Source organism: Poromitra crassiceps (genome assembly GCF_964638095.1).
Source record: "Poromitra crassiceps genome assembly, chromosome: 27".
Lineage (NCBI taxonomy): Eukaryota > Metazoa > Chordata > Actinopteri > Beryciformes > Melamphaidae > Poromitra > Poromitra crassiceps.
The window spans coordinates 367445-393730 of record NC_139650.1 but is presented as its reverse complement, the minus strand read 5'-3'; the positions used below and the strand labels follow the sequence as shown (position 1 = coordinate 393730).

The following is a 26286-nucleotide window of genomic DNA, read 5'->3' as shown; positions in this document are numbered from 1 at the left end:
CTCTGTTGTTTCAGAATTGGCAGGGAAGCGCTATTTGCTGTGCTTTGGTTGTCACAAGGTGTCAGAGATGTAGCTATTTATTAAATTTGAACCTATGAACCCTTGAACCTCTATTAATGCCTTAATCTGCTGCTGTGAAATAAATGTTTTATTTGATTTTGAATAGTAGTCTTTCTTGTGTTGTTATTGCGCTTTTCAGAGGTTATTATGGTTAAAAAGTCCAGAAATAGGCATAGCGGGTATATAACCTATGTTTTACGATATAAAAATATCATATAAAAAATAAAAATAAAATCGAAAAAAAAAAAAAAATCAGCCCCCTCGCCAGTTATAACAGCCCCCTCAGTCATTTCATCCTGGCGCCGGCCCTGCATGGCTCTCACAATTAGGCCAACAGTTTCCCAAAATATCTCGGGCCGCACACAGTGGCAGGCTGAGGCAGGTGATCTTAATCATTCTTTTCATAATGACTTCATTGGCTGACATGTTTCTGCTGATGCTGGCCTACCATAAACCATAAAGTCATTATGAAGATCTCATCTCCAGGCCGTCACGGTGACTCACCTGGTAGAGCGCGGCGTACCACAAAGGCTCAGTTCTTCGCGCGGCCGACCCGGGTTCAAATCTGACCCGTGGTCCTTTGCTGCATGTCATCCCCTCGCTCTCCCCAACTTTTCCGGTCTGCCTGTTGTCCTGTACAATGAAGGCAAAAATGCCCCAAGAATTATCTAAAAGAGAGAGAGAGAGAGAGAGAGAGAGAGAGAGAGAGATAATATCTAATCTCCTGCTTCAGCCACTGTCTCTTGAGAGTGCAGGCCTCCACTACATACAGTACTGTATGTTAGAAAGACAAAGATAGACACTATCAAGATAGTAAGATATATGTAGACTACAGTATTTGTGATTCACCAAACTTTTGGACCCGGGTGGATCTTATGCAGTACTTGGACCTGGCTGGTTCAGGCCCATCCAGTTATGTGTAACACACGTCTCTTAGTCTTAGCAAGGCACATTCTTCATAGCTTCAAGGGACACAGATGGGAGGGGAAGACATGGAGAGCAGAGTTAGTTTGGGAGAGATAACATGAGGAACGAGCCCCGAGGGATTAGCATTTCCTCCTTTCAGATCTAAAAATAACTGCACAATCTTCATACATCTGCTGGCTGCAGCAAACACTTTGATGACATGAATCTATATTTGGACTCATGACATAGATGCTTGTTTATATGCTTTTGATGATATATAGCCTAAATAATATTTCAGTTCGGAAAGAAGAGAAAGTACCCCATATTAACTTCATTTGCTTGGCTGGAGTTGGTTGACTTGTTTTTTTTGGGGGGGGGGGTAGTCAGATGCTTGTTTACTGGCTTGGTGGCAGTGATCAGTTGGCAACAGCACCAGTATTTCTTTGAGCACTGTTGAATACCAAAAGGGTTCAAGACAGGGTTTTGCCCCTTGGTCTGTTGGAATTGCTGTGCTCCTTTCTGCATGTCTGCTTGTCTGCTGCTGCATTCATCATTTTCACTTCCTCTGTCTTGAGGTGTCGGGTCAGGCTGGGTCAATAGAGACATTTGTCTCTTCAGCCAGCGATGCTGCTCCGGCCAAGCAGGCAGCCAGGATGCTCCACCCTGACCGATGGAGGCCCATATTAAGGGTTATTCGAGGGCCTTGGCCTCATATGACAAAATTCACATAACCGAGAACAGAGAAAATAATTTGAGGATAGACTAACGATATCATGCTATAGAATCTATAGCATGCTATAGAATCTATAGCATGATATCGTTAGTCTATCCTCAAATTATTTTCTATATCTATAGTATAGATAAAAAAATAAATGGCCTTCAAAAAATAACACTTTGTTTTCACCACATTAGGAGGCTAATTTAGTTTTCTCTCAGAAAGGCATCCACAGGTTGATCAGACTTTAATGTCATGATGAGTTGATCATGCACTGACAGAAGTGGAGTTTCTCCTCAGTGGGACACAGCAGGGAAAACGTGAGCTATGATGTTTGGGCTTGTGTGAGCGACGTCTCACTCTGATGATGACAGATGAACGCATGTGTTGAGCATACGTGCAAGTGGACATGTGCGTATGTGTGTTCTCGAAATTCTTGTCTGATTGTCTGACGTCATTCAGGCTACCTGAGCCTGTTGGTCCTGATTGTTTTAAAAGGCGTTTAGGGGTGAGTGAGTGAGTGAGTGAGTGAGTGAGTGAGCGAGCGAGCGAGTGACTGAAAATTTGACCCACTGAACACAGATATGATAATATCCTAAGAAGTTTTTGATAGGAATTGTGGCTGCAGAAGCTGATACAGGTAAGAGTATTATGCAACCTGAACCTGTCCTATCAAGATGAACCCTGTTCAACAGATTAATCAGATAATAAACCAGAGGAGACATCACACTACAGTTGATCATTAGAAGAATATAGGGTGTAATAAACTTGATCATGCAGTCCTCTCTCCTGCCTGCCGTTGGCCCATTTTATCAGGGCAGATCACACTTGGACCTCTATTGCAGCAACACTGTCGGTAGGCTACTGTGCATTATTTGCCCATTAAACGTGATCAGCGAAGAACCAATATAACGACAATATACCAAATCAACCAAAATTCATAACCATAATAAGGAATTGCATAGTGAGAGATGGATAGATCAATCTTCTGCATGTTTTTAGTGGGGGTCCATACCGATGTTGTTTGGAGGAAACCCCAGACAAGCAGCACACAGAAAGGCCCTTTTTCACGAGATAGCCCACCTGGGCACTGGGCACTGAAGACATGGGGACACACACACACACCCTCAGTCAGCTCCACAGCGTCCCAGGTGGGAATCGAACCCAGGTCCTTCTTGCTGTGAGGCGACAGCACCACCACTGCACCACACAGAGAGAGAGAGAGGAGAGAGAGAGGATGAACTCCCCAATGGTGGTTGTTGTGCGTGTTACAGTTGCACAAGTCTGAAGGTCATAAGTATGGAGATAAGTACCGACTCCATTATTGCACTTGGGCCTACTTATCTCTGACCAGCCACTCTCACAAGAGCCAGGTGTGATAAGCTGCTTTTCACAGAGGCAGGCCAAAGCCTGCAAACAATATAGCTCTCCATTTCTAAAGAAATAAAGTTATTTTTACCTCACAAATTCATCAAAACCCCACTGATGATTATGTAAACAATTGGAAGAATCCTGTGATTTTGAGGATACGTACAAGGTGGAGTGTTATATGGCACAATATTTTCTGTTTCATCTGGCCATGGCAGAGCGAGAGAGGACTGGTCTTATATAACAAAATGACTGTGGTACTGCCCTAAGCTGTCATGGCCCTGCCTGGGCCCAGGACAGGCCATCAATAGCTGTAGACACAGTATCCATGTCATCTTGCCTACATTCTCCAAAGCCTCTGTAGTCTAGTGAACAACGCCATGTCTATAGCACATATTGATGTATTCTGTTTGATATATCAATCTGGAATGACATAAATCTAATGCAATGCAGCCCTACACCGAGCCAGGTATGTAGTGAGAGAAAAGGATGTGCTCCCTACATTCAGGCCTGATTTTAGAATTGCAGCTGATGAACTGAGGGCAACACACTGTGAGTGAGTGAGTGAGTGAGTGAGTGGGTGAGTGAGTGAGTGAGTGGGTGGGTGGGTGGGTGGGTGGGTGGGTGAGCGAGTGGGTGAGTGAGTGAGTGAGTGAGTGAGTGATTGTGTGATTGTGTGTGTGAGTGAGTGTGTGTGTGTGTGTGTGTGTGTGTGTGTGTGTGTGTGTGTGTGAGTGAGTGAGTGATTGATTGTGTGAGTGAGTGAGTGAGTGAGTGAGTGAGTGAGTGAGTGAGTGAGTTGATATCTAGTTAAAAAGATATGTCAGTGTTCTAGCACATGCACAGCGCTCTCCCTGCAGCAACAACAGTAGTGAAGTGTATGTAGGCCGTGTTCTTAAAGACTGGAAAGGCAGAGGGAGCGAGGAGTGTGCGTGTGGTCTGAAATAATCTGGATTACACGGAATTATATTGACCACTGCTGTCAAGGACTGTTAACTCTGCTGTAGTGTCACAGTGCCAGCCGTAGAGTGCTAGCCACCGTCACTGGAAGCTTGATGACGTCGATGGTGGGTCTGACTATGTGAGACTAACTCTGCCGTGGTTGCATTGTAGCTTGTCTTCAGTCAATGGAAGGTGCAGCTCTGCAGTTAATTTAGAAACACTTTACAATTAGCTGACTAAATTAATTAATTAATGCTTAATAAGCATTAATAAGCTTTAGTTAAGCCTTAGTTCATGTTTATTAACTCTAACACTAACCATTAACTAACCCTAACCCTCACCCTAACCATTAAGTAACCCTTAATAGTTAACATGAACACCATTAGTAAATTATTAGTTAACTGTTCATGAAGGGTTAGTTACCTTTATTGTAAAGTGTGTTACCATTAATTGTTTTGGTTCTGGTTTTGGTTTGCTGGTTGAAATTACAATGCCCATAGATGGTTAGTGAGTGTGCCTCTATCTGGGGGTGGTGTGTAGGCAGAGTGTTTCATTCTGCACTCTTCATTGTAACATTATCTGCATATCATTGTAACTATTAGGTACAATTAATTAACCATACAGCAACGATGTATAACGACAAAAAGGTTCCATGTCATAATGACTGATTCATGTCTGCTGTGGGAATTTTCCAGCGAATTGTCTTGTTTTGTTTTTTATGTCTGAGCATATTAAGGACTTTTTATGTTATGGCAGTCTTATTGTGGTGCACTATTATGCTGCAATGTTTTGCGAAATACAATATAAACATGATCTGTTCAGTTCAGATAAAGTTGAATTATTCTGTTGACTGTCGTGTGTGTGAGCGCTTTAAGCTTGTATTCTCTTTTAGACTTTGCTTTCGCCTTTGCTTTTCTATGAGACTGAAGCATTCCTGTTATCATCATCAAACAATAAACAACTGGTTAGCAAGGCCGCACTACTGTACATGTCCAGCGGGTTCATGTCTCTTCCCTGTCTGTCTGTCTGTCTGTCTGTGTTTGAGCTCAGAGCACAGACGTTACATAAGGTATCGATGGCTGCACTACACTACATGTCCAGCGGGTTCATGTCTCTTCCCTGTCTGTCTGTCTGTCTGTCTGTGTTTGAGCTCAGAGCACAGACGTTACATAAGGTATCGATGGCTGCACTGAGCACAGCTGCAATGGCGAGATTAGCGGGACTCCTCCCACTCTGGCCCTCTGGGATTTGTAGGTGATATTGACAAAGTCTTATCTCTGACACAGACTCCCTACCCCCATTTCTTTCTGTTGACCTCCCTTTCACTCTCTCTACACTGTAGAGTCTACAGTATTACTCACTGTACAGTGAGCTGCAACAACCATATATTACAGACTGTTTGAACTTGACAACAAAAAACATTCAAAATTCAACCCCAGCTCACTTCCTGTTGCAGAGTTTGCTAGTACAGGACATCTCCGAGAACACTCGCAGCAGACAGGAACTGACAATTCCGTGAAAACCATCTACAGACTCAGAGAGTCCTGATTCATGTGCTGGCTCAACACTTTTGTTGATTTGGAAATGACACAACAACGGCTGTCGGGGGATAATGCGGCCGGGCATCCGGGTAGTGCAGCGGTTAGATTCCCTGCCTACCAACATGAGGGTCGCAGGTTCGAGTCCCCGTGTTGTTGCCTGGGGCTCGGTCGGACGTCCATACAGGCACAATTGGCCGTGTCTGTGGGTGGGAAGAGGGATTCAAGGGTATGTGTCCTGGTCACTGCACTAGTACCTCCTCTGGTCGGTCGGCGCGCCTGTTCAGGGGGGAGGGGAACTGGGGGGGGGGATAGCGTGATCCTCCCATGCGCTACGCCCTGCCAGCGAAACTCCTTGCTGTCAGGTGAAAAAAGCGGCTGGTGGTGACTGCACATGTATCGGAGGAAGCCTGTGCTCGTCTACGGCTCTCCCCAGATCGGCATGCAGAGAGAATTTGCAGCCATATTGGACAGCTAAAAACAGACAGCTCTGTTGGTTCATGGTCAGGCCATGTGTAGAAGCTCTCTTGGTTCATGGTCAGGCCATCATGTGTAGAAGCTCTCTTGGTTCATGGTCAGGCCATCATGTGTAGAAGCTCTCTTGGTTCATGGTCAGGCCATCATGTGTAGAAGCTCTCTTGGTTCATGGTCAGGCCATGTGGAGAAGCTCTGTTGGTTCATGGTCAGGCCATGTGTAGAAGCTCTCTTGGTTCATGGTCAGGCCATCATGTGCAGAAGCTCTCTTGGTTCATGGTCAGGCCATGTGTAGAAGCCCTTCTTCATGAATGTAGTAATGCTGTGTGGGAAAGAGCTGGAGGGAGAAGCAAAGGGTCTTTGGTCTCTTGGTTATTTATGTAACCTGGAGCACGAGGTCGAGGACACAGTGTTCTTCTGTCTTCTGCCAGATCACTGCAGTGGATTATAGGGGACGGTTTAAGCTTTCTGTCAAAACCACAGAACCTTGACCCCTGACCCCTAGCCTAGCTGATATGATATCGGGATACAGTATGTCAGCGACTTGTAGCTCATAGTTGTTTACTGCAGAGAGAAGCTGCTCACTCGAGGTGACAACTATTATAGACATCAGACATTGTGGGTGTAATAGAAATCTGTAGTCAAATCTCAAAGTTAGAGTATTTGAAGGGTCAGTATAATGGATAGAGTGTCTGATATGATATATCAGTACATCTTATTTTGAGAAATTATATTGCATCGTATTGGATTGAGTTTGGAAATGATATAGATGGTAGCAGAACATGATCTGAGAGGTTCATGCATTACATCATCTCACAATATAAAACGACACTGGTTGAAGAGTTCAATAACATTCTGATTCAGAAAGAAAATATGATAGCGAGAGAGTTGACAGACTGAGAAATCTTAACACGTGTTGGTGGTGCATGATATGCTCTCTTGGCTGACTGTGATTATATATTATATTATATTATATTATATTATATTATATTATATTATATTATATTATATTATATTATATTATATTATATTATATTATATTATTATACTCCAGAGAGGCAGTAGACGGAGGACAGCTGAGCAGGGAGTGACTCACGTTTCTCAGTCTCATGGTGGTCTTGTGACTCTGGTTTCTTGTCTTCCTTCCACTAATCACATACAAGTTACAACCCAGGGGTGGTGCTTGGGAGCTGTGAAGGTATAACATTATCATGTCATTGTCAACATCAGAATGGCGATGGCCTTTACACACACACACACACACACACACACACACACACACACACACACACACACACACACACACACACACACACGTGAGCACACACACACACACACACACATGAGCACACACACACACACACACACACACGTGAGCACACACACACACACACACACACACACACACACACACACACACATGAGCGCACACACACACACACACACACACACACACACACACACACACACACACACACACACACACACACACACACACAGACACACACACACACACACACACACACACACACACACACACACAGGATGGGCTGACTGAGCTAGGCTATGGAACAAGTGTGGTCATCACTTGCATCAGAGCACGCTGAACCCTCAGAGACAATTAAATGGAGGCAAGTGATCAAAACAGCAGGAATGATGGAAGAACAATAGAGTTGCCATGTTGCCATGTGGCACCTGCTCTCACTTCACACCATAGTCAAATGTAATCAGGTGGCTGAACAAACATAGGCTACTGCATGTGTTTGTGTCTGCGTTGACACGAGATTTATCTCAGTTATCTTAGCAACTGGGACATGTAGGTAACACAAGCGCAATCCTCATAAATGTTACCATTATTAATGTTGTTGCAAAATGATGTTTTGGAGCCTTTTTTTGGACTTTACATTGCTAAAAGCACAACTGAAGTACGTGTCAACTCGATATCTAAAGACATTGCCTCTAATCCTAGTCTGTGATGTATACAAATATTTGCAAATGCACAGGATATGATATACGAACTATTCCTTGTGCTAACCTAGCATGGATGTTAGAGGGGTGTGGCTTGTGAGCGAGTAGTGATTGGGGTTATCAAGTTCACAAAGCTCTATTAAGCCTGGATTGTAAAAAAGAAGAAGAAGAAATCTCCAGGCCCAGATAAGATAGAGCCTTACGTTCTAAAACCTGCTGCAGATATTATTGCAGAGCCTGTTGCCTCTGTTTTTAATCTAAGCGTATGCTCCAACGTCATCATACCCAGTAGCCTAACTGGCAATCAGCCATGGTTCACCCTTTATTAAAAGGTAGAGACTGTGCTCACACAAATAATTGCCATCTATAATTCTAAGTCTACAAGCCTCCCATTTCCAGCCATGTCTGTTGTAGCCAAAGTATTTGAATCTCTTGTAAATTAAAAATTATATATATATTTTATAGTTTATATATTCTCAATGAATCTCAGTCAGGTTTTAGACCAGGCCATAGTACTATAACAATGACTGTGTTAGTTATGATATCATAATTCTCTAAACGGCACTGTGTGTTGATTTGTCTAAAGTGTTTGACTCTGTAGATCACAAACTGCTATTACAGAGACTGAGCTGCAGTATAAGCCTTTAATAGTGAAATGGCTCCTAATTGGTTTAAGAACTATGCGAAAGAACTCGGTGTTTCTTGGTAGAAAACTATACCTCAGCCTCACTTACACAGTAAACAGAGGTTTTATCTTATTTTCAACTGGATCCTCAAAAACACCCCCACCAAATATGACTTTCACTCGTTAACACTCTACAGCATCTGATTCCACTGTCTTGACATTAGGGACCAGGCCATGGAGACTCAGAGCCTGCAGGTGCGTGGTGGAGACTCAGAGCCTGCAGATGCATGGTGGAGACTCAGAGCCTGCAGGTGCCTGCTGGAGACTCAGAGCCTGCAGGTGCATGCTGGAGACTCAGAGCCTGCAGGTGCATGCTGGAGACTCAGAGCCTGCAGGTGCCTGCTGGAGACTCACAGCCTGCAGGTGCCTGCTGGAGACTCACAGCCTGCAGGTGCCTGCTGGAGACTCACAGCCTGCAGGTGCCTGCTGGAGACTCACAGCCTGCAGGTGCCTGCTGGAGACTCACAGCCTGCAGGTGCCTGCTGGAGACTCACAGCCTGCAGGTGCATGCTGGAGACTCAGAGCCTGCAGGTGCCTGCTGGAGTCTCAGAGCCTGCAGATGCATGGTGGAGCCTGCAGGTGCATGCTGGAGACTCAGAGCCTGCAGGTGCATGGTGGAGTGGTGGAGGGAGCAAAGACAAAAGCAGGTCAGCAGCTGATCAGCAGTTCTAGCAGCAGCAGCAGAATGATAAGCTCATAAACCAGCCTATAGGGGGAGCTGTCATGGGCAGAAAGTGCATGACCAGACGATGATGTGGTGCCACTCGAGTTGTCTGCCAGAACAGGGTTGTAGGCTTCGCTTTATTTCTGGCGTCTCATCCTCTGCACCCACTTTCAACACTGACCAGACAGCATCTACATTACACCTGCACTTGAACTTAACTAGCCTACTAGTCCTAGTTCTCCATGGACCCGTGGTACTTACGCTGAGAGTGTGTATCCCAGTTCTGACAAACTGTACTTTTAAAATGAATAATATAAATCGTGCATTTGTAAGAATTGTTTGTTCTGATGTGTTCTAAAATATGGCTTCTAAAACTCCAGATGCCTTACTGTTATGGCCTTATGCAGAAGCGAGATGAGGGGCCAACAAGTGACTGACAAGATGCAGACAAGTGCAGATTAGAAGACAGGGTGGAAGAGGCACTGCTATGGTTTCCTTCAACTGACTACATATGGAGCTGCCAGGTCTTGCAACATTTCTGGTAGAATGCATATTATTTGTATCCCTGCATTTGTTGTATGCTCTTGATATGGTCATACATAAATAACTGAAATGTGTGTGTGGCTCTGCCAGTCAAAATGTTTTAAGAGGCGCTTTGTGTGAGGTGCTCTGTCATCTCTAATGTTGTTTATCATCTGTGCTTCCATTTCCCTGAGTTACATGATTTTCAAGCCATTGCTGCTCTCTGGTGGAGGGTTGCCACATGCACATGTTCTACACAGTATGTGGAGGAATAGCATAATCTGGTGGTCAGTGGATTGGTCGTTCTATGCAGTTGCAAAATTTAGATTTTTTTTGCGATGCTTATCATACATGCATTATCATACATGCATACAATAGTTCTGATACCCGTTGGAGCACCATCTGCTGGATACCATGGGTAGTGCTATCACTAATTGCTGATGGCGTTGGAGCATGCAATCACTGTCGGTCTGTGTGTGTGCGCGCACGTGGGTGTGTGTCACCTGCAGGCTGCTGTGGGTAGTTCTATGTGTGTGTGTGTATGGGTGTCACCTGTTGGCTGCTGTGGGTAATGCTATCACTAACTGGTGTGTGTGTGTGTGTGTGTGTGTGTGTGTGTGTGTGTCTGTGTGTGTCACCTGCTGGCTGCTGTGGATAGTGCTATGACAAATTTACCGTTTTTGGCCATTTAATCGGATATAATGACCTAATTCAAAAATCCAGGCCCTGTCAGTCTGTTCGGGACCTCTGCCAGTACCCGTGCCAAATCTGAATGCTGTAGACTGACGTGTCCGAGGAAAATGCAACAGAGAGACATACAGATACTAATACATAAATAGGGATAAGAAGGTTTGCCCTTTTATGTGTTCGATAATTCACCCGTTTATTTTTCATTTGGATTTTAGTAAAGCACAGGTGCCCCATCAGTCTGTGTACAGCTCATACTGTACCGATGTCTTGCATCCTGGTTGCCCCCAGGAAAGCTTCTAGGAACATTAATATATACAGTTAAAAATACAGTTACATTATATACAGGGCGGCTGTAGCTCAGGAGGTAGAGCGGGTCGTCCACTAATCGCTTTGGATAAAAGAGGTAACCCTAACCCTCGGTAGCGCTGTCGCCTCACTGCTAGAAGGTCCTGGGTTCGATTCTCGCCTGGGACGCTGTGGGCGCTGGAGTTGTGACCTTCAGTGCATACTGCCCAGGTGGGCTATCTCGTCGAAAGGGCCTTTCTGTGGGGAGTTTGCATGTTCTCCCCGTACCCCCCAGGGGGTTCCTCCGTACATAACCCCCCACTAAAAACATGCAGAAGATCGTCATCCGACCAGTGACGACAACATCTGAATTGGTCCAATGATGGTCCAATGATGGTCCCCGGGCGCTGGAAAGAAAAAGCGACCACTGCTCCTGGCCTGCCCCCTGGAGGAAAGGACAAGCCTGGATGGGTCAAATGCAGAGGACATATTTCACCGGCCACCGTCAGCATGAGTGTGCGTTGTGGCTGCATGCATGTGTTGTAGTGTCCGTGTGACAATAACGACGGGCTTCCGTCTGAAATCGTGAGGTCGGTGGTTCGATTCCCGGCTCCTCCAGTCTGCATGTCGAAGTGTCCTTGGGCAAGACACTGAACCCCAAATTGCTCCCGTTGGTGTGCCAGCACCCTGCGTGGTAACCTGCTGCCATCGGTGTGTGAATGGGTGAATGTACCTACTGACTGTAAAGCGCTTTGGATAAAAGCGCTTTATAAATGCAGGCCATTTTACCATATACATTTAACATGACAGATATAAAAGGTGTAATAAAATATGTAAGTAAATTTCCTGGATAAAATGTGTGGCTAGGTGAAAGCAGATAAGTGTGCTGCTTACCTTGTTTTTAGAGGTTAAACAACTTAATTCATGGTCTTTCAAAATCTTTTTATTTGCAGTTTCACCACCAGATGTCACTAATCAGTCTATCTATGCAGTCTTTTCTATGGGGTAAAAATAAAAACTACCTGTAGTAGTAGTAGTAGTAATAACAGTTAGTAGTAATCATAACAGCAACAACTCATCGCTGTCATCGCTGATGACATCACAGATAACAGCATCAGTGACGTCATAAATCCATGGTATAAGTAGGACCGGTTGTGTAACCGCACTCAGTGAGTAAAAGTCAAACACACTGAGTGAGTGAGTGAGTGAGTGAGTGAGTGAGTGAGTGAGTGAGTGAGTGAGTGAGTGAGTGAGTGAGTGAGTGGCAGTCCATACCACTGGCTCCATACACACAAAAGAGAAAAGAAAAAAAATTACAGATAATAACGTAACGTCACGCTTGTGTCTGTAGCACTGTAGTGGTGACGCTGACGTGTCTCTAAAGTTTCCCCTCCTCCTTCCTGCCCTGTGGCATTGAGCTCGTCCAGTCTGATCCTTCCCACTAACGGAGCTAAACGGAGCACACAGGTTGACACGGGGCACCATGGGCAGTGAGTATTACCATAAGTTAGGCACATTAGTTGTATGAGACTGATATCCAGAACCTATGTGACAATGTTCAAAGGGCTGATTTTTACTGTTTTGTCTAACTTAGCTATTTTAGGTAACGCTAGCTAGTAACGTTAGGCAGTAGCGTCAGCACAGCTAGCTTACGTTGCTAGCTAGCTAACGTAAGCTAACTTAGTTGCTTTTGTACTTTCATGAGCCGTGTGGTCAGTGACTGAAATGTTTCATTTAGATACATTTTAGCTGCTATATTTCTTACTTGTTATGTGTTTATAGAAGCTCCCCGGCCGTTGATGTTGGCTGGTAAAAGGCAAAGCCTATGTTGTAAGCTAACGTTGACTCGTTAGCCTCTCATTCAAAGACATTGACAGCCTAGTGATGACGACGCATAGCATTAACCCCGCTTTGCCTAAATAATGTCACTGTTGCTTGTTAACCTTGATGCAGTAATACATCTGCTTTATATGAGACACTGTGACATGGAAGATGCCTTTTCTCACACCAAATTTAACGTTATTTGATATTAACGTTAACGCTAATACCGGAGTCAGCCCCCAATGAATGCCACGTCCGTCTAGTCTAGACAGTGCTACAACCACTGCAACCGTTAGTTACCATGAACTAATTGCCTTACTATGCCTGTTTTCTTGTCTCCAGTCAAATTCTTGGAAGTGATAAAGCCATTCTGTGCAGTATTACCTGAGATCCAGAAACCTGAAAGAAAGGTGGGTAACGAATCAACCAACCGACATTTTCCCTGAGATTACATTTGTATTTGCACATAAATAAATCACGCTTGTTTCCTCTTTACTTGAGCTACCTCTTGTTAAACCTTCCAAAATGTGTTTTGACAACAGATCCAGTTCAGAGAGAAAGTACTATGGACAGCCATCACTCTCTTCATCTTCCTGGTGTGCTGCCAGGTAATTGATATCAACGTTATTGGTATCAGTATTTTCACATGTCAAATGGTCTATGACATTATGTTCCAGTCAACTTAAATGTGTGGTTATAGATATTTTTGTAATTAACATTTAAGTGAGGTAAACCGTTATAACTCATCAAGGTGATGTAAGTGGTGGAGTGTTACTGTAATACAATGGCCAAAAATGGATTTGCACTTAGTTTTGTGGAGCTAGTTTTCATTTTAGCTGTTCACCAATGTGTTGTTTACATTTTTGTGACTGGGCTTTCAGTGTAAGACTTCTTTGCAACACTTAGCAATTAATAGCAATTAAACGGCATAACTGAAAATCTTAACCCCTTTCACTGCTAAACGTTTTCCCCCAGATCCCCCTCTTTGGCATCATGTCCTCCGATTCTGCAGATCCATTCTATTGGATGAGAGTCATCCTGGCGTCTAACAGAGGTAGGTCTCTAGATAGTGTATGAGTGGAAAGAGACATGGCACGTCTGCTGTCCTGCTGATATGTCCTAACTCAAAACTCTCTCTCCAGGTACTCTGATGGAGCTGGGTATCTCCCCCATCGTCACCTCAGGCCTCATAATGCAGCTGCTTGCTGGAGCGAAGATCATTGAAGTCGGAGACACCCCCAAGGACAGAGCCCTCTTTAATGGAGCTCAGAAATGTAAGTCCAATGTCATCAGGTGGAGCTTTGTGAATGTGTGGTTACTGGTACGGATTTGTGATAAAGTCCATGGCTTATCTAACTTCTGTCAATGGTTTTCAGTGTTTGGGATGATCATCACCATTGGCCAGGCCATCGTATATGTAATGACTGGCATGTATGGAGACCCCTCAGAGATGGGTGCTGGGATCTGTCTGCTCATCATCATTCAGGTAAGACCACGAAGACTTTCTTTAAGCCAATCACACAGCTGTTCCTTCTTCTCAACCTAGACTAGAGTGTGTGATTTGACTTGGAGTAGAGATTTGGGGCATTTGGTCTTGTGAAAGTGGCTCTCACTATGCATTTATGATCAAAGATTAGTGGATCTTGATTATAACTGCACATTTCCCTCTGTATTAGAGAGATGACAGTTGTAATGGGCAGTTCCTCAATTTTATTTAAGGTTTATGACGAGGAAAAATCAAGTAAACTGAAGCAAAATAGCACTAAATCATGTTTTATAAACGGTCAACATGGTATGTATGTAGTGAATAGCATTAATCCTGTATTCAATTTAAATAGAAAATAATTCAGTCCTGTGCCTGCCTCTAGGGCCAGAAAATTGTTGTTGCACTACTCTTTAGCTATATTTTCTCCTTTGATCCTGAAACTGGTATATATAGGGTGTAAGTAAAGTCTCGCTTGCAAGGCTAGGTTGTGTAAATTTGCTAAGAGAATAAGTATCTCAAAGGGGAAGGTATCAAGGATATTATGGGGGGTTGCAAACTTGACACAGTCATTGCATTTTAGAGTTATATAATGCATTGCTTAAATCAGTGGTCCCCAACCACTGGGCCGCGGACCGGTACCGGGCCGCAATGCATTTGGTACCGGGCCGTGAGCCGGGTCCAATTTTAATTTTTAATTTTTTTAAATAAACATAGGCTATAATATTATAGGCTGTGTGTCTGTGCTGCAACTTTACTCACCCCTGCCACACCCACAAACGCACATGGACGCAAGGTAATTAAGCACATGTGCAGTGAGCTTGACAAAACGTCACTTGAGTTTCTTCAGAATAGGCGGGGGAGATAAAAGGAGACCTAACGAGACAGCACGGAGGCGCAGCCTCCGTGCTGTGCCCAGAGGATAAACATTACATGTCAAATATAGTCAGCCCAGCCCCCTCCCTCAGATGACTGGTGAATAGTACAATTCCATGGGATGTTTCCCATGGAGACAAGATAAGACGCTGATCTTCACAACAAACTAAAACAAAACCTTCTATACGCCAGGAAGACAAAATACTACGTTATCCCCTCCTCTCCAGGTGGGGTTGCCTTTTCGACATAACAAACTGCTTCCCAGCAGAAGAGACATCTCAGATTGAGTGCCTCACATGTGAGCCATGCATGTCAACTAGATCATAATTAAACAGAGTCTACAATGATCAACAATCAATCAATAAGCAGTCAATCAATTATTTTACCCTGACATATCCTTTCCATGTCCAGTCAGAATCAGGTAGCAAAGGCAATGCAAATTTGCCTCTTCAGCTTTCAATCAGAAATCAGCTTCCTGAGTATATAGTAAATACAAAGCCTTTCACACGACTGCCCCAATACATGTCCAGTTGAGCGCGTGTGTGAATGCAACCTGTGTTTGCTCTGTTCTTCTCTAGCTGTTTGTTGCTGGGCTGATTGTGCTGCTGCTGGATGAGTTGCTCCAAAAGGGCTATGGCCTTGGCTCTGGGATCTCCCTGTTCATCGCTACCAACATCTGTGAGACCATAGTATGGAAGGCCTTTAGCCCCACCACTGTGAACACTGGCAGAGGTGAGAGACCGCACAGTGGTGCCAGTCAGACAAGCTTGAGCTACGGCATAACAATGAAAAATGCATCATGAGCACTGCCTGCCGTGCCTGGCATGGCGGCATACGTCTATAAATCAAAGTACACGCTATTGCTGATCTGCGAATATGACTGATTCTTGTGGCCTTTATCGTTTCTAGGAACCGAGTTTGAGGGAGCCATCATCGCTCTCTTCCACCTGCTGGCCACACGGACAGACAAAGTGCGTGCGCTGAGAGAGGCCTTCTACAGACAGAACCTGCCCAACCTTATGAATCTCATCGCCACAGTATTCGTCTTTGCTGTAGTCATATACTTTCAGGTCAGTTGATGTCTTTTCCTAATATGCCGATCAAGAAAAAAGGAGCCCCTTGGGTCCTTGTCACAAGTTTAATCACCGAAGTAAAGTACATGTGTAACTGAGACAGTTTAACAAACAATGTTCAAACATCTTCATACATACACCAGGGTACAAAACACAACGCGTTTCGACCTCACTGGTCTTCATCAGGCTGTAAACTTGCTACAAGGACTATGTTTTTTTTCTTTATTGTTAGCTGAGCTTTCTTGTGCCACGTTTTGGACTTTTCCTTTATCTTAATATGCACCTTAAACTGGGCTCAGATTACAGGAGTTTCAAAATCCTAACCAATGTTGAAATCGGGTTGCAGCATGCACATAAGGAGAAACTTAACTGATTTTCTTCTCTCAAATTGCAAACAAGCTCACACTAAAGTTTAGAACATCACACTACAGGATATTATGAAGATTATCTTACCCAACGGAGCTTCTGTATGTGACAACTCAGGTCACCATGGAGAGGCAGAAGTTTTCAAACATGGAGGCGCAACAACAGCTGCTTTGGTGTTTGCAGTAGTTTGCAAAAGAAAAAGTGAGGCCAGATGAGTTTGGATGAGAAAATATTTATTTCATATCTGTTTATTATAATGTTGGTAGGCTGTCGCTAGTCTAATGTTAAGAGTGCTAAAAGGTTTACCATTGCTAGGCAACACCATCAGCTGTTCCGGCCAGGACATTAACGTTGTATTGTCCAATGTTGAAAGGCGTAATGATGTGACGTCGCCGTGCAGATACTCGCAAATATCAAGCGCCGAACTTCGGTTCCGACCAAGAGTCAGGTCCAGATTTCTCCTCTGATTGTTGGGAGGGGTGAATCGACGAAAATCTCCTGTAATCTGAGCCCGGCTTTAGTGTATGAACTGCGGGGGTTTATAATAGGTATTGCTAATGGGGGAGATGATGAAATCTAAATATAGACAGCTTAGCTTAATTTCTAATAGTTAATTAGTCCTCTGTTCCATGTCTTTACAGGGCTTCAGGGTGGATCTGCCTATCAAGTCAGCTCGCTACCGTGGTCAATACAACACCTACCCCATCAAGCTCTTCTACACCTCCAACATACCCATCATCCTGCAGTCTGCCCTGGTCTCCAACTTGTACGTCATATCCCAGATGCTCTCCACACGCTTCAGTGGCAATTTCTTGGTCAACCTGCTTGGGACCTGGTCTGTAAGTACACGTGTAGTCCAAGCTTTTCTCACAGCACTATTTTGCCTAGGTTCTTTAGCCATTGTCGTAGAATGTTTCCAAACAGGTGTGCTTGTGCAGATCAGTGAAATTGTCTTGTGTAGTTCATCAAGACCATTTCTCTGTTAAGATACCTGATTTTGATCGCATTTTTTTCCGTTGTTTTCTCCTGTGCTTGTAGGATGCAACGACTAGCGGTCCAGCCCGTGCCTACCCTGTGGGTGGACTGTGTTACTACCTCTCTCCTCCCGAGTCATTTGGGTCTGTCCTAGACGACCCAGTCCATGCCACCATCTACATTATGTTCATGCTCGGATCCTGTGCCTTTTTCTCCAAGACCTGGATTGAAGTCTCGGGCTCTTCTGCTAAAGATGTAAGTCCTAGCTCTTTGCTATCAGCTGATATAAGATGTAAGTCCTAGCTGTTTGCTATCAGCTGATATTCTGGGCTTCTGTCAAAGCAACCATGTTCTAAGAGTTATCTTGTCACAATCTTCCAGGTGGCGAAACAGCTGAAGGAGCAGCAGATGGTGATGAGGGGACACAGAGAGACCTCAATGGTCCATGAACTTAACAGGTAAACTCCAAAGCCTTCCCCGAGTAGTTGTCATAAAATGTGCAGGGTTGTTAAATTAGATTGATACACAGACAGTTGAAGCTTCCCTCTTATCCAGAGGATGCTGTAATATTTGTCGGTAGTCTAAATACATCGCCCCATAAGATGAAACTGCCAAATTTATATGGGAGAAAAGGTTACACAAGCGGTCATGACTTACCCAGGCTAGTCATGACTTGCCTGTAAATTCAGTTAAAAGCATACTTTGCTTATTTGGCAGATTTTCATAGTATTTAGATAAAGGACTTAAATAGAATAGATCATAATCTTGCCAATTTAGGCTCACTATCACGGTCACCAATGCTACTGCACACTGCTACCCGTATTTCCTTTTAATCAGAGCTATACATCGGATCATTCATCCATTCAGGTACAAACCGGCCACAACCAGCAATTGCATCTGTACATACCAGAGTCTTGCTATTTAACTTTGACTATGAGGTCTATTAGGTCTATAAGACCTTGAAGAGACATTCTTTGTACAAATATAAATCTGGACCTCTCATGTTATGTCTTCCAGGTACATCCCGACTGCTGCTGCCTTCGGCGGACTCTGTATCGGTGGTCTGTCGGTCATGGCTGACTTCCTAGGAGCCATTGGCTCTGGCACCGGTATCCTGTTGGCCGTCACCATCATCTATCAGTACTTTGAGATCTTTGTCAAAGAGCAGAGTGAAATGGGCAGCATGGGAGCCCTGTTATTCTAGAGAGGCCAATATATTCTCCAACTTGTCCCCACCTTTTACTACACACGGACGAGCCCCAAAACCACCGACTTTGCTATTACTTTACATCTGTGTCAAAACACCTGCAGAACCGGCTCTCCACTCCACTTTCAGGACGTTTCCTGGAACCTCCCCTTAAATGGTCTTCACGACGCACCGCTGAAATGGGACGTTTCAAGGTGGTGGTGGGACTACATCTCGACACTCACAACCCCTCGCTTCCTCCTCTTATCTGTCAACACGTAGGCCGACATCTCAGTTTCTACTCCGTCAGTTTGTTCTAACTGATTTGAGGTTGATTCAGCTCCCAAAGATTTGCTTCATTTTGTGTTAGGAAATGATGAGGTTAACGGCGAGCTTCTGAGACAATGCGGGAGCTCGGTCTTTTTTCAGACCATCAACAACCGAGCTCTTCAGTATGCAGGCATACTAGACTTGGGACGAGGGCAGTCCGCCTCCTGCCGTGTGCCTACAAGCGTTCAGTCTTCTGCTTGTAAACCATATTCAGCCCTGCTTGGTGTTCAGTAATCATTTATACTCTTAGTAGATTTCAACTTTATCTTTTTTGATCTGTAAACCTGCGTATTGGGGGAAGGTGTGGACCAGAAACGGGAGCTGCCAGAAGCTGAATTGTCAATTTTCCTGAGTTATGAACCTGTTTTAAAACTATTATTTAAACAGGGTCTGTAAGTGGAGGACATGGGGCTCACATTGGGGTCCATCTGTCAAAAATAATCAGTTTACTTTACTTTTGTGAATGTGTACAGTGCAACAGTCCCCCAGAAAACCATTGCGGGTCCTCACTGTTGAAATGTATGGCATTCCCAGGGAGTGGCAGTATTAATTAGCATGCCACATTCATTCTTGTTATCCACTTTGTAAGACAAGACGGACTTTTTTGTTTCATTTTTTTTAATTGTCTGATTTACGTGTAATTGCTTTGATCACCTTATCACACCCCAAGAATTCTGGTTTTCTGTATATAGGCCATGCTTTGAGTAACTTTGAATTCATCTAAAGTGTAAAATATTGTCTTTTGAATATGTAAAAAAGAAATGCAGTTCTGAACAAACTTCTGAACAAACTTATTCTAGAAAAACGTTCTCAATAAAACCTCATTTTGGGAAGAAAGAAATCGCCTCCATCATTGTAATGGTAAATGTGGTAAAGGTATATATTTTGAAACATGTACCACTGACCTGTTCAACACAACACAAGGCATGTGTGTGTGGTGGTGTTTTTGCACTGTTGGCTAACATTCACTCCAATTACAATTAATAACATTTATATTATTCATTCAATCTTGTATTTGCTTTCATTTGTGTTGTGCAGGTACAAGACACATTTTAGTTCACCAGAAAATATGATTTCATCAGGCACTCTTCTGGTATTTCTGGTCAGGAACCAACAAGGGCATCTAATGGGTCCTTCGTACGCGGTGACGTCACTGAAAATGCTAAACCACCGTGGGTTGAATGAATCTGATAAGGGTAGTTGTGAAACGCAGCTGGATCTCTGGATTAAACAAACCAAGGTCTCTGCATAAACCTTTCATGCGAGACGTGATATCCTTTGTGGTTTGCGGACCATCTCGCTAAATCAAAGGCTGGAGATAAAGCTATCACAACAGGAAGAAATGTCCTCGGTCAGGGTGGAAGGTAACCATGCTGTGCTATCTCACAACTCGCAAACCTACTGCTAGTTTGCTAACGTTAGTTTTGAATTTGTAAAAAGAAAAAAAAGCCATTGTAAAAAAAAAAAGAGTAGATGAAGTGCATTAACAGCCCTCTTACAAAGCTAAGAGCCAGAGAATCGAGACTGTCAAAATCTGAAGCATGCTGTGTTTAGCCTAACCACTGGATGAGAGTCTGACCAGGCTGTCACAACGGGATGTTTGACCTTTTATACTAGTTTTCTGATAATGGTGCGTTATTCCTTTAAAATCACCCCCAATGTTGTCACTGAATTGGTGTCTCAGCCTCCCTAAACGTTAGAGCCTAAAGTCAGTCAAGGATCTTAGGAATAACACGTTAACAATGTTTTGAGGAAGCACTTACTCACACTGGACATGCACCACATACCCTTGTATTGTCTAATCGCATATTGGTTGCACAAGTACTCAATACATCAAAATGTTGGGCCAGAACACACTGCAAATATACTGTGTATGTAGTCTAATTTACAGTTGACACATTTCAGCTGAATGTATCAACAGACATCCAAATGGCACCCAGTTACATACATGCATAAATACACTTGCATATTACTGTATTTTGATGATCTCATGTTCTGCAGTACATGCATGGAGGTTCTGCAATAGTCAACTTCACTGTCACTTGGGTCAACATCATTCTTCCAAATTTTTTGCACATCAGGTAAAGACCGAATCATCTTTGTCACCAAGGAGGATCATCAGGCGCCCAGCAGTGCCGAACTTGTAGAGGAGGATCCCAATGACCCATATGAGGAGCGAGGTGAGGAGCGGCCCAAGGACCAATAGGAAGTTGTCGTTCTGCATGTTGTCTTGGTCTTTGTCTTCGGCCTAAACAAGCAAGGCTCCACTGAAGGAGGGGGTGCAAAATATATCTGATGCCTTCTGATAATATCACTACTACTGTGTTAGCATTTATGCATTGCATATGGGATCAAAGAAGCCTTTTGATCTTGACTATAGTTCGGAGGACACATTACGCACCTACTCAGTCAGTGATCTGCAAAACGGTAACATATTGGCCAATCTGGGAGGGATATTCAAATGATCCCTGACCACAGTGACCAGTTACAGTGTAACACATTCCTTAGCATCTCTTAACAAACATCCTGAAAAATGTAGCCGTACCTTCTGAATCAGCAGTGAATCATTAGCCTGGGTAAACCCAGCCTCCACGTGACCTCTATGTACTATCAGTCAGGAAGAAACCTACGCTACAGGCATCCCAGCAAGCAAAATTACGTCATGATAACGTTGTGATGACGTCTTTCAGTGACGTCCAGGACGTGGCCAAATCACAGCCGGTTTGGGGATGATTTAGACGTCTACGCGGGAACGCCAAGCTGATGTCGAAATATGACCGTTACCATGAATGGGCATGTTCAGTTATTCTGCTATGTACATAGTGTATATTCAGCAGCTTTATACATAAAGCTATAATTATGTCCAGATTAACAATTTATGCTACATTTTCAATAAATATAATACTCCCCTGTGTGGGATTTTAACTCCTATTCTACCACTACGCTATCTGTTCACTGAAAAAATCTGCTGTTCGTTGGAGTAATATAGCCTACCGTTTCAAAACATGGACCCCTTGTTCTTTTTATATGGTATAACATCCATGGAGTTGGGACAGTTTTAATAAAAACGAAAGCTAATTTAATTCAAACCTTAATCTGGAAGAATCATCCCTTAAAATTTAGTGTGTCACCACACCACCACCTTTTGTTTTCCCAGTGCTCCTGCACATGCAGGCTATATGAGACACGAATATAGCCTATACCGTAGGATTATGGCAGAAACTTGTTTTATATTTAAAATGTTGGCGTCGAGTCTTTGTGGATCGGACATCACAGTGTAACCGTCTACAATCTGTGTAAGAAGAACCCCGAAACACGTTGCAGACAATTGCAGGATTTCCCTGCAATTCATCTCCTCGTAGTCCCACCTCCACCAATAAACAGTTTGTTAATCAGCGCAGATTGTCCACATGCAAGTGCTGATCACTTGATTTTGGATAAATAAATAGCCCAGGCTGAGAAATACGTGATTGATTGCAACCATTTAATTAGCCTCATGGATATTTCAGTGGTGAGTGAAATTAGTTGGATAGTGCTTATACAGTGATAATCGGGGCCAGATCTGACTCGTTGTGATAGGACTTGAGCTGGCCCCGATTGGGCTCTCTCGATTCGTCCGGGTCCGTCCTTGCTTGCTGGGATAGCCTGTGACGTCACGTTGAAGGCTGGGTTTACCCAGGCTAGTGAATCATGTTACTAATTATTTTCATGTAATATACATGTATACAGTATTCCCATGATGTCACATGCATTTTCTACCATATTATGGCGCTTCACAATGCACACAGCTCATTGGCTGCTTGTCATTTGATTGTAATTACCTGTTATTTTCCTACCAAGTAACAGAATACTACAAAATGTATTGAAAACTTAAGGAAAGCTGTGGTTGTCATCACCTGCAGTCCCATTATCTCAACATGGCTGTCATTGAGGCAGCCTCTGATCGATGAAACTGAAATTGACAGAAGGAACACTAATTATCCTGATTGAACCTCCTCTCTCATCCTAGGTCTGATTCTTCCCAGTGGTGAGATCAACTGGAACTGCCCCTGCCTTGGCGGGATGGCCAGTGGTCCCTGTGGGATTGATTTTAAGGAGGCCTTCTCCTGCTTCCACTACAGTAAGGAGGAGACGAAGGGCTCGGAGTGCCTGGAGCACTTCAGGGCCATGCAGGAGTGTATGCAGCGCTACCCTGAGCTCTACCCGCAGGAAGATGAGAAGGAGAGCCAACAAGGTTCACCTGAAACAGACCAGACCACACAAGACTCTGCAACCTCTGCCCCTGTGCAAGACTCCAACCCCACCTGTGCATCGGCCCCTGCCGACCCCACACCGCCCCCCACAGAGAGCTCAGGGGAAAGCTAATTAGCCTATTTCAGATCCCACCCAAATCACCCATTTTGTGTCTGAAAGGCAGGAAGGAAAACGGGTGCAAGCAGAACACTAATGAGGGTTTCCAACTTCCAATCCATTTAGGTGTTCCAGTGCTGGGGCTCTCTAATAAATAGCCACGTTCGGAATGGTTCACTCACTCACTATTCCCCATGTAGTGTTTATCATAGTGAACTATATGGGGAACGATCAAACACTACCTTAAGCTGCTTCTTCTTTGGTAAACATGACCGTATTGCATTGTGGTAGATGTGAGAAAATGTAGGGTACATTCGCTGTTCACTCGAAACTGCAGTGCATTGTGTGTATTTTATCAGATCAGATCAGATATCAGATAAACTTTATTGTCCCGGAGGGGAAATTTGTCTTGGGCTACAAAGTACATTACAGCATGTCGATCAGCAAAACATATACCAACAAGAGAAAGAAAACAACAGCAACATGACAGCAGACAACAGTAGCATTTTAACAAGACATTGCACAGAACCCGGGTTGAACAGGCGGTGCCTGTTTAGGCAAGAAAAAAATTGCACCCCCCATATTGCACTGACCCTTATTGCACTAACATGTGAAATAAGATAATAAAATAAAATAAGATCAATAAAAGCATATAACCATAAAAAATATAAAATCATAGAAGCATAAAACCATGGCGAGATGAAAACAAGGAGAAACCACAAGAATGACTAAAAAGAAAAGAAACAAGCGCGCTTACCTACTGCCACCTCCCATCAGTGCAGGTGTTACACCCGTGAGGAAGGGGTCTATTCAGCAGTGCAATAGAAGGATAGACTATATCTATTGCTTTTGCAGCGGCTGGCTCTGAACCGTCTGCCCGAGGGTAGCATCTCGTACTCCGAGTAGAGGATGTGGTTTGGATCAGTCAGAACACTATTTGCCAGGTTAATAACTTTGTTTTCGAAGATGGACTGAAGTGTCGGATAATCCTTTCTGCCGATCACCTTCATGGCAGTTTTTACCATCCTCATGACTCTCGATTTGAGCTGTACAGTGAGAGTCCCAAACCATGCGGCCATGCCATATCTAATCAAGCTTTCTAGTACGGCGTTATAGAAGGTGGACATGATGCTGGAGCTCACGCCGAACAGTCTAAGTCTGCGCAGAAAGTGGAGACGTTGAGCCAGCTTCGCACACAGGTAGTCGACATGCGCGTTCCATTTAAGCATGTTGTCCATCTGGATCCCCAGATACTCAACTGTTCATTTATAGTGAACTATATAGTGAATCGAAATGAACAGTTGAGAATTCGGACACTAGTACAAATTGGCCAACACATTATATAGTTCACCATTTCTGTAATAGGGACCGGTTTCGAACAGGGCTAATGTCTTGCTTGCACCTGTTTTACTTCCTGCCTTTTTCCTGCCAAAATTGGTGATTTGGGTGGGATGTGAAATAGGCTAATAGTGAGCCTGTAGTGCCCTCTTGTAATACTCCTAATAACACTGTATTTATGGGAAGTTGGGGGTGATCAATATCCGCCCCCCCCTAAACTATTTCATGTGATTATTGAAAATGTTGACGACTTCAGGCTGTTCAAGCCTGTGTGGACTGCTCCAGCCATGGCTAGTGGTTAGGGTGGTTAAAGTACTGAGGTGTAGCAAACATTTCCTTCCGTTGTCTCGTGGTAAACAATCACAGTTCCCTGTGCTGCCTTTTTTACCATAAGATGAAATGCAGTAGAGATAGAGAAGTGAAATTCTCTGTAATTGTAGTCTTTCATTTCATTTATCTTTTTTCTTCGGTCATCTGTGAGGGTGACGTTCATTACCGATAAAGTTGCTAAATTCACTGAATCCTGAAGGATGTACTGCAACTGAGGATACACTGCAAACTTCCTATGGAGCCCTCAATAGTTTGTTTCTACAGCTGCTCTCTGCCCTATGGGACTTGATCTCTCCTGTTAGTTGATGACTAGAGGACTACAAGACTTGAAATTTATCTCAACTTAGTCTCGCTGGCCAGCCTCCCCCTCCCTTCGAGACTAATCTCAACTGAACTGTTGCATATGTTGACATTGTTTAGTTGTATGTTGCTGTGGCTTGAAATGTGCATCATTTGTATGCAAAATCATATTGACAATCACCTTCACCTGAAGTGAATGTTGGGAAATTTTATAATAAATTGCATTAGCCTATACAGCTCTTCAGTTCTTGTGAGGCATTGTTATAAACCCATTGTATCTGGTCCACCACCGTTATAACGAATATAACAGTTATAACAGAAGGTAACTTTAACAAACTCTTAACATCTTTGCTCCCTTCACTTTATTTCTTGCATGTGGTTGTGTATGAATACTGTTATTCTGAAATGTGTTTTTTGTTGCATCAGAGGTCAGAGGTTTGTGGCCGTGTTTGTCCACTGAAGCATGTGCCACATCCAGCTCACTCCGGGATCAATAATTGCCAAACACCCTTTTCCATCCGTGATTTACCATTGGTGGATTGCAAAGGGCAAAGGAGGCCAACGAGCCAATGGAGCAACAAGTACATCACCCTCAGACTCTCACTCACACAGTTGCTGCACAGTCTTTCCCTCTAGAGAGCGTCGTCTGCTGTGAGGTGTAGATCTGCCTCTAGAGAGCGTCATCTGCTGTGAGGTGTAGATCTGCCTCTAGAGAGCATCGTCTGCTGTGAGGTGTAGATCTGCCTCTAGAGAGCATCGTCTGCTGTGAGGTGTAGATCTGCCTCTAGAGAGCGTCATCTGCTGTGAGGTGTAGATCTGCCTCTAGAGAGCATCGTCTGCTGTGAGGTGTAGATCTGCCTCTAGAGAGCATCGTCTGCTGTGAGGTGTAGATCTGCCTCTAGAGAGCATCGTCTGCTGTGAGGTGTAGATCTGCCTCTAGAGAGCGTCATCTGCTGTGAGGTGTAGATCTGCCTCTAGAGAGCATCGTCTGCTGTGAGGTGTAGATCTGCCTCTAGAGAGCGTCATCTGCTGTGAGGTGTA

At 43.9% G+C, this 26286-nt stretch overlaps 2 protein-coding genes across 2 annotated transcripts; both read left to right on the top strand.

The window, feature by feature from the left end:
- Positions 1-12221: 12221 nt before the first annotated feature.
- On the top strand, positions 12222-19764 carry sec61a1a (SEC61 translocon subunit alpha 1a). Its single transcript, XM_083661828.1, has 12 exons — positions 12222-12307; positions 12981-13048; positions 13181-13246; positions 13614-13692; positions 13781-13912; positions 14015-14124; positions 15576-15729; positions 15907-16067; positions 17078-17275; positions 17475-17666; positions 17793-17869; positions 18429-19764. The coding sequence occupies exons 1-12, from the start codon at positions 12301-12303 to the stop codon at positions 18613-18615; spliced, it is 1431 nt and encodes a 476-aa protein (XP_083517954.1). The 5' UTR covers positions 12222-12300; the 3' UTR covers positions 18616-19764.
- A 397-nt stretch (positions 19765-20161) lies between these two features.
- On the top strand, positions 20162-23319 carry chchd4b (coiled-coil-helix-coiled-coil-helix domain containing 4b). Its single transcript, XM_083662051.1, has 3 exons — positions 20162-20291; positions 21009-21107; positions 22937-23319. The coding sequence occupies exons 1-3, from the start codon at positions 20270-20272 to the stop codon at positions 23290-23292; spliced, it is 477 nt and encodes a 158-aa protein (XP_083518177.1). The 5' UTR covers positions 20162-20269; the 3' UTR covers positions 23293-23319.
- The last annotated feature ends 2967 nt before the right edge of the window (positions 23320-26286 follow it).